Source organism: Gobio gobio, assembly GCF_949357685.1.
Source record: "Gobio gobio genome assembly, chromosome: 24".
Lineage (NCBI taxonomy): Eukaryota > Metazoa > Chordata > Actinopteri > Cypriniformes > Gobionidae > Gobio > Gobio gobio.
This window is the reverse complement of record NC_137120.1, coordinates 42,716,958-42,725,532: the sequence shown is the minus strand read 5'-3', so window position 1 is coordinate 42,725,532 and position 8,575 is coordinate 42,716,958. Positions and strand designations below refer to the sequence as shown.

The following is an 8,575-nucleotide window of genomic DNA, read 5'->3' as shown; positions in this document are numbered from 1 at the left end:
AGTGAAGTTTACAATTTAAAAACCCCAAACCAATCAAATACTTCATGACTTTCAAATATAATTAAAATTGAGCTGAATGGTTTATTCTGATGTAAGTAGAGTAACATTGAGCCCTCAAAAGGAGGGAATATGGAGATGGAAAACATGCATTCACTTGCAAACGTTTCTTGGGGAAATGCAAACCTTTTAAATAACTAAACTAATGAATAAAGTGAAGAATTAATTAGCAAAACTAATATCCTGTTTTTCTCTGACGAATCAGTAGAATTTGTAGAATCAGCACACAATAAAACCGGACAATAAAAGTTGTTGAAAAAATAAGTAACATGAATTGGTTGAATATATAAATGAAGCAATACATATGCAAATAAATAAGATTTCTCTCTTTATTGACATACAAGATAGCTAAAACATCTCAAGAGAAGAGAAGCGAACAAGTGGCCAGTTGAAAAGCTACATGATAGTATTTTACATCTGCATTTGGTGAATATTTCCTAAGTATTAGAGTAACTACACATTATATAAGCACAGCGATAAAGAAAAAGTATATATCAGAAACATGTTCTGCTTAAAAGTGTTCAAGACTCTTCATCATCTTCCTGCTAAACATGTGAGCACAAGAACATCCTTCATTATACAACACAATTTTGTAATATAATAAAAAACATTATAGTAAAGTTGTTCTTTTGGACTTGAAACCACCAGTCTTGAAGATGAACTTTGTTTACAGTGTGTGTCCTGATTGATATGGAAGAGATGGTTTTTATTGCTGTTATTGGGTCACGTTTGGTGAGGGACCGCATTGCATTTGAAAGGGCTGGATCTGAAGATGAATTCATACATGATATCATGATTTCAGACATTTTTTTTTTGTATGATTGAGTAGAGAAGATGAATGAGTGAAACTCTTCCCACATGGAATGCAGTGATATGGCTTCTCTCCAGTGTGGATCCGCTCGTGTATTCTCATGTGTACGGCCTGAATGAATCTCTTGTCACAGTGTGAACACTTGTGAGGTTTCTCTCCGGTGTGGGTCTTCTCATGCACTTTCATGATGCCTGACTGAATGAATCTCTTGTCACAGTGTGAACACTTGTAAGGTTTTTCTCCAGTGTGAACTCTCTGGTGCAGCTTCAGTTCAGTGTCTGTAATAAAAGTCTTCCCACAATCGAAGCACATGCGATCCTTCACAGCGGCGTGTCTTTTCTGGTGATCTTTTAAATGACTCGTCTGACTAAAACTCTTTCCACACAAATAACACATGTGAGGCTTCTCTTTTGTGTGAACTTTCATGTGGAGCTTCAGGGCATCTGCCGAAGAAAAGTTTTTCCCGCACTGATCACAGTAAAATGGTCTTTCTCCAGAATGAGAACGCAGGTGTGATCTTAAAGCGCCTGCCTGTCTGAAACTCTTCCCGCACTGATCACATGTGTGTGGCTTCTCTCCGGTGTGGATCTTCATGTGAAGATTAAGCGTTCCTTTTAGTGTGAAACTCTTCCCGCACTGATCACATGTGTGCGGTTTCACTCCACTATGAAATCTCATGTGAAGATTAAGCGTTGCTTTTTGTGTGAAACTCTTCCCGCACTGATCACATTTGTGCAGATTCTCACCAGTGTGGATTTTCATGTGATCCTCAAATTGTCCTTTTCGTGCGAAACTCTTCCCGCACTGATCACATGTGTGCGGCTTCTCTCCGGTGTGGATTTTCATGTGTTCATTAAGGCTTCCTTTTCGTGTGAAACTCTTCCCGCACTGATCACACGTGGGCAGATTCTCTCCCGTGTGGATTTTCATGTGATCCTCAAGATGTCCTTTTTGAATGTAACTCTTCCCGCACTGATCACATATGTACGGCTTCTCTCCGGTGTGGATTTTCATGTGATACTTAAGATATCCTTTTTGTGTGAAACTCTTCCCACACTGATCACATGCGTACAGCTTCTCTCCGGTGTGGATTTTCAAGTGATAAGCAAGGGCTTCTTTTCGTCTGTAACTCTTCCCACACTGATCACATTTGTGTGGCTTCTCTCCAGTGTGGATTCTCATGTGAGCCTTAAGGTGTACTTTCTGTGTGAAACCCTTCCCGCACTGGTCGCATGTGTACGGCTTCTCTCCGGTGTGGACTTTCATGTGACCCTCAAGGTGTGATTTCCGCATAAAACTGGTCCCGCACAGATCACACATGTGTGATTTCTCTCCGGTGTGGATCCTCTCGTGTTTTTTCAGAGATGCTAAAAGACTGAATCTCTTGTCACAGGTTGAACACTTGTAAGGTTTTTCTCCAGTGTGAACTCTCTGGTGCCGCTTCAGTTCAGCATCACTAAAAAAAGTCTTCCCACAATCAAAGCACATGTGATTCTTTACGGCACTGTGCCTTTTCTGATGCATTTTTAAAACTTTCAGATCTCTAAAACTTTTTCCACATAAAGAGCACATGTGAGACTTCTCATTGGTATGCGTTTTCAGGTGGCTCTTCAAGGATTTTGTCCAAATAAATGTTTTACCGCACTGATCACAGTTATATGGTCTTTCTCCAGAATGAGAACGCAGGTGTGATTTAAGAGCACTTGTTTTTGTGAAGCTCTTCCCGCACTGATCACATGTGTGTGGCTTCTCTCCGGTGTGGATCTTCATGTGTTCTTTAAGGCTTACTTTATGTGTGAAACTCTTCCCGCACTGATCACATGTGTGCGGCTTCTCTCCGGTGTGGATCTTCATGTGTTCTTTAAGGCTTCCTTTTTGTCTGAAGCTCTTCCCGCACTGATCACACGTGTGCGGCTTCTTTCCAGTGTGGACTCTCATGGGAAGAGTCTCTTCCGCTTCACTCAGTTCTTCACCCTCCTCACTCTCCTCCATCAAGTCTAAAATTAAAGGAAAAAGCATTCATTTTCAATAAATCATAAAAAATGTGTGATTATATTTTTTCGTTAATGTTCATTACAGCTACTGCAAGTTATCACAGCTCAAATCCGTTACCAGCAATGCGCTATCGGTGTCATTATTTGCTTAGAAATTGTATTAAAATGCTTTAATTTGTAACTAAATTCAAGATTGCTATTGCATGATATGTGTACCTGTAAAATGTTAATTTATCACTCATGTAAATTTATTTCTGTATTTTGTTCAAGGACCACACCTACTCGCATTTGAATTATCTTCAGTAACTTTTTCAAAAACATAGCTGCAAGGAGGGATGACGGGCCCAAGCCACTTAGGGCAATTGTTCACGATGGGCAATATTAATTTACACTGGGTGAATGTAAAATGATTATGTTAAAGTCTTTGGATACACCACATTTACTGCAGCAGCTGGTGCAACTATGACCATGAACCACAATAGCCAAACCCATGAGGTCGTTGGCCCATATAGGGTGTCATAGGTCACTTTGAAATGAGTGCAAAGTTATCTTTTGCAGCTCAAAATATTACCTTATTATATTTTTATCAAACTAAATATTGAACTTCTTATATAAAATTATTTTGTCAGTGCCCTACAAATAAACTGGTTCCATTATTCTATTATATTTAGGCAAGGCAAGTTTATTTGTATAGCACATTTCATACACAGTGGCAATTCAAAGTGCTTTACACAGAAATGAAGTTAAAATAGTTATAAGTGAATAAAATAAAAATATATATAGTATAACAGTTATAATAGGAATTAAAAGGAAATTAAAAGGATATAAAAATAAAGATGAAATCCCCTATCTGGGGTGGAAGAAAATGGAGAGTCAGGTTTACTTTAAAAATATTTGTCAGGTAACTGTGCGTTTAGACAGTACCCTTACAGACAAATCTTCTTGGCCTAACTTGAGGGCGTTCTCTAGATGTTTTACCCGCCAGAGCAGATCTAAACGGGTCTTCCTCGCACCGGAGGCAGTATTTAAAAAATATTTGTCAGGTAACTGTGCATTTATTTATTTATTCAAACTTAGAAGTTCATATCTTTTACATGCAAACCAAAGCACACAACAATGAAAGGGAATGAAACTCGAAACCATCAAGAGTGTAACTGACACACACAGACGCACACACACACAGAGAGAGAGAGAGAGAGAGAGAGAGAGAGAGAGAGAGAGGGACTAAGGGAGGGATATTCTAAACATCTAAACGGTGACAGCTGAAGTTTCATCAAAATCAGTCAATGTTTGCAGAAGTTATAACACACTTAATGTTACTTATTTCACCTTATTTCACCATAAATGTGTTGCCTCGTCACGGCCAAACCGTTCGAGATATCAAAAATCCACAAGCAGTTTAGCATCCTCAGTGTCTAGACTTCAAGACCAAGTTTGGTTGTGATCGGATGAATCTCCTCTGAGAAGTATTTCAAATTTCAGGGCATGTGTTTTTGAAACCATAATAGCTCACTTCCTGTTGGGCTGGCATATGACTTAGAGTGTGAGAATTGCCCGATGAGATCTGTATGATCCTGATGAGATCTGTATGAGATCTGTATGATCCCGATGAGATCTGTATGAATTTTGGTTACTGTAGGTGTAAAACGCTGCAGAGTCAATGTTGGAAACTTCTTTTTTTTTCAACCTGTGATACTTTTTTCAGGACTCATTGATGAATAAAGAGTTAAAAAGAACAGCATTTATTCATTTATTCAGCATTTATATCATTGATTTGAATTATTATTGTTTGTATTGTGAGGTTTTTCAGCACACGTGCACTATTTAAACATTACCTGCACTTTTACAGAAGAAAAATATATCTGCAACTTTACCATTTCTGAAAAGGCTGGTGTTTGGATATGTACTGTTTTTTATTCTTTTGTTCTTTAATGTAATTTGTATCTTATAGGAGCCTATTTGATGACGGGTATGTTTTACTTTAGATCACTGTTTGTGTTTGTCTCAAGAATGCTCCCCTTCTGGCCAGAAACATAGGAAACAGAACTACATTTATATCATCATTGATATCGTTATCTCAATAAATACCAGAAAATATTGCGATAAATGTTTAAGTCCATATCGCCCATCCCTACTGAAGACTGGAGTAATGATGCTGAAAATGTAGCTTTGCAAATTATATTTTAAAGTATATTCAAATAGATTTTTTTAAATTAGGGATATCAATTTACACAAATTCCCATAATCATGTGTAATTTTTCATAAACAAACTAAAAAATATATTTTTTAGTTAACAAAATATACAAAAATATTTTATATGAACAAAATATATTGAAATACATTTTGCAGTATTATATTTATGAAATTAGTTTAATACATCTGATCTGTACACGCTTTCTCCTGTCTGACATCTGTTACAATACAGATGTGACACGGAGAATTGATGACAGGGGTACATTTACATTTACATTTATGTATTTAGCAGACGCTTTTATACAAAGCGACTTACAACTTGGGGGTACACGAAGCGATTGGTCATGAAGAGTCGAGTAAGCGCAACAAGTGCCTGAAATACTGAGACCGTGTACATTGCTCAGTGTAGCACAGGCTAGAGTAGGGAGAGAAAAAGGAAGAGAAAGAGGAAAGGAACATTTTTGGGGGTTTTTTATGAGGTTAAGTAGTCACGGAAGCGCTGAGTTTTTAGTTGACTTTTGAATGATGTCAATGATTCTGCGTTTCGGATGGCGTTGGGAAGATCGTTCCACCAGCTTGGAACGTTGAATGAAAATGTTCTGGAAAGGGTAAACAGAGTTTATTAACAGGACCAGGATGTGAGCAGATGAGATGAGTAACAGAAGAGTATGTCCAATGGAATGGGAATGTCAATGGTGATACTGTACGTCTGGTTGCAGGTGACAAGGAGAGCAGGATGATGGAGCGATGGAGACAAGAAGCCAGGACGAGGAGACACTCAGGAGACTGAGAGAACAGGTAGGTAAACACAGGTGAGTCCGTAGAAGCGAGCATAAGCATGAGCGTGTGCAAACGAGACCAGACAGTGACTGAGTGCATGCGTGGGGCTTAAGTGCAGGTGGTGATTGCAGTGATAATGACGTGCAGGTGTGTGTGATCAGTATTCAGGTGACAGTGAGCGTTGTGTCTGGGAGAGGGTGGAGCCTGGCGTGCTTGTGACAACATCTTTATCAACCTCTTTACTGAATAATTACTTATAATTAATATTACATGAATAGTGAGTTCAGAGAGATCTTACACGTCTACTTGAAGAAAACATGATGTTAACCGAGTTTACTAACCTAAAGAAAGAAGAATGTCCCACTAAACTGCTTAATTAATGTAATGTTAAAGGTCCCGTTTTTCCTGTGTTTTTGAAGCTTTGATTGTGTTTACAGTGTGCAATATAACATGTGTTCATGTTTCGCGTGTAAAAAAACAGTATTTTTCACACAGTTTACTTATCTGTATACCGCTATTTTCACTGTCCTAAAAACGGCTTGATGATGTCCTTGTTCTATGAAGTCCCTCCTTCAGAAATACGTAACGAGTTCTGATTGTGCCAGCGGTAGCAGCACAATAGCTTCGATAGCAGATTAGCTCACGTTGCCCAGAAAGGTCACGCCTCTTACCATAACGGGGAGATTAACGTGCTCAAAATACAGCGTCCCTGGCCAAAGAAAGGTGATTTGACTCCGGGATGAAAATAACAGCGTCTCGACGACATGGTGACAAACACACTCTACGAACGCAACACTTCCTTTCTCCACGTGGAAGAGCAACAAGACCACGCCCCCTTTTTTGCGCATTCTTGTGGGCGGAGATTAGTCAACAAACTGCTCTACTGACGTCAGTAAAGCAGGAAGTGCCAGGATGTAGAACAAACCGGCCATTCGCTGTAGGCTTTGAAAGGGAACTTCTGTTAAATAAAATATCTCGCTTTGCATTGAACTTTGAGCTTTATAATTTTACAGGTATTATTTATGCTCTAACAGCAACATTATAAACTAACTAAATTTTGAAAAATTGGATCACAAAGAACAGGACCTTTAACATAGTTAAAGTCAAGTTACGGTTATTCATTTTTGCCTGTGAATAAATTTTGTATTTTAAAATCCGGGTTATTGTTACAAGATTTGTTGAAATCTTACATATTGGTCAAATTCAAACATTTCAGGAGCTTTACTATGCATTTTTGCCTTTTGTTTAGCTTAACAGTAACAATGAGTGTGCAAAGCATTTGGATCAGTCCCATCTGAAGATACCTGAACCGGCAAAACCTGCAGCATTAGAGCCGATAGATACTGCATTTCGGATCAGTGCATCCCTGATATAAATGTTTCTTAAATGAGTTTCACTCACTGGACAAAAAAGAAAAGCATTTTAAGTTTCAGGCTCTATTTTCTACCCAGTTCATGGAAAGTGCCCTGTACATTTTTTCACTTTAACTGTTATTTCACAGCTCCTATCACTTTTCTATTTTTGTTACTACAACCTCTAAATCAGGTGAACTGCTGGAAGTGTTATAACCTTAACAGCATCATTAATGAATCAATCAAGAATAAACACCAACCTCTTTGTTCTTCAGTGTCTTCAGGCTCCATCCTGCAGGATTCTGGATCACTCCTGTTCTCACGGTTCAGCTCTTCACTCAGAGGCTGATGGGAATGATCCAGCATTTACTGGTGAACTGCTGTGGGAGGAGCTTCAGTGAAGATAAACTGCTGTGGGAGGAGCTTCACTGAAGATGAACTGCTGTGGGAGGAGCTTCAGTGAAGATGAACTGCTGTGGGAGGAGCTTCACTGAAGATAAACTGCTGTGGGAGGAGCTTCAGTGAAGATGAACTGCTGTGGGAGGAGCTTCAGTGAAGATGAACTGCTGTGGGAGGAGCTTCAGTGAAGATGAACTGCTGTGGGAGGAGCTTCACTGAAGATAAACTGCTGTGGGAGGAGCTTCAGTGAAGATGAACTGCTGTGGGAGGAGCTTCAGTGAAGATGAACTGCTGTGGGAGGAGCTTCACTGAAGGTGAACTGCTGTGGGAGGAGCTTCACTGAAGGTGAACTGCTGTGGGAAGAGCTTCAGTGAAGGTGAACTGCTGTGGGAGGAGCTTCAGTGAAGGTGAACTGCTGTGGGAGGAGCTTCAGTGAAGGTGAACTGCTGTGGGAGGAGCTTCAGGGAAGATTAACTGCTGTGGGAGGAGCTTCACTGAAGGTGAACTGCTGTGGGAGGAGCTTCACTGAAGGTGAACTGCTGTGGGAGGAGCTTCACTGAAGGTGAACTGCTGTGGGAGGAGCTTCACTGAAGGTGAACTGCTGTGGGAGGAGCTTCACTGAAGATGAATCATTGTAGCAGATCTGCCAAAATGAAAAATAAATTATTAGACAAATTTATGTTTTCACCAAATCACAAATTTTATGCATTTATGTTTTATGTTCATCTATCAAAATGTAAATTTACTGAATTACTGAAATCCACTTTTTATGTTTTTTTGGTGAATGTATCTATTTTTAACATTTATATACATCTTACTTTATCTGCCAAATGAACAAATGGAATTAAAAATATAGAAAAGCATGAATAAATACCAGAATTAAAATAATCCAAATATCTAAAAATGTTAGAGTAAAAAACAGTGGGATAAATCAATTCAGAAATAAATGTACAGGTTAGTAAGCAACAATAATACATTTAGATTCATTT

The 8,575-nt window shown here is 38.9% G+C and overlaps 1 protein-coding gene across 1 annotated transcript; it reads right to left on the bottom strand.

The window, feature by feature from the left end:
• Nucleotides 1-369: 369 nt before the first annotated feature.
• On the bottom strand, nucleotides 370-8,229 carry LOC307120894 (uncharacterized protein). The gene is made up of 2 exons (XM_079808125.1): nucleotides 7,448-8,229; nucleotides 370-2,865 (listed from the first exon to the last, which is right to left on the bottom strand). Exons 1-2 carry the CDS (start codon nucleotides 7,551-7,553, stop codon nucleotides 848-850), a joined length of 2,124 nt encoding a protein of 707 aa, XP_079664251.1. The 5' UTR covers nucleotides 7,554-8,229; the 3' UTR covers nucleotides 370-847.
• Nucleotides 8,230-8,575: the final 346 nt, after the last annotated feature.

Excerpts from the sequence above, each read along its gene's own strand:
- LOC307120894 (XM_079808125.1), bottom strand. The coding sequence starts at position 7,553 with ATGCTGGATCATTCCCATCAGCCTCTGAGTGAAGAGCTGAACCGTGAG. Across the intron at positions 2,866-7,447 it reads AGACACTGAAGAACAAAGAG|ACTTGATGGAGGAGAGTGAG; the intron begins GTTGGTGTTTAT and ends CTTTAATTTTAG.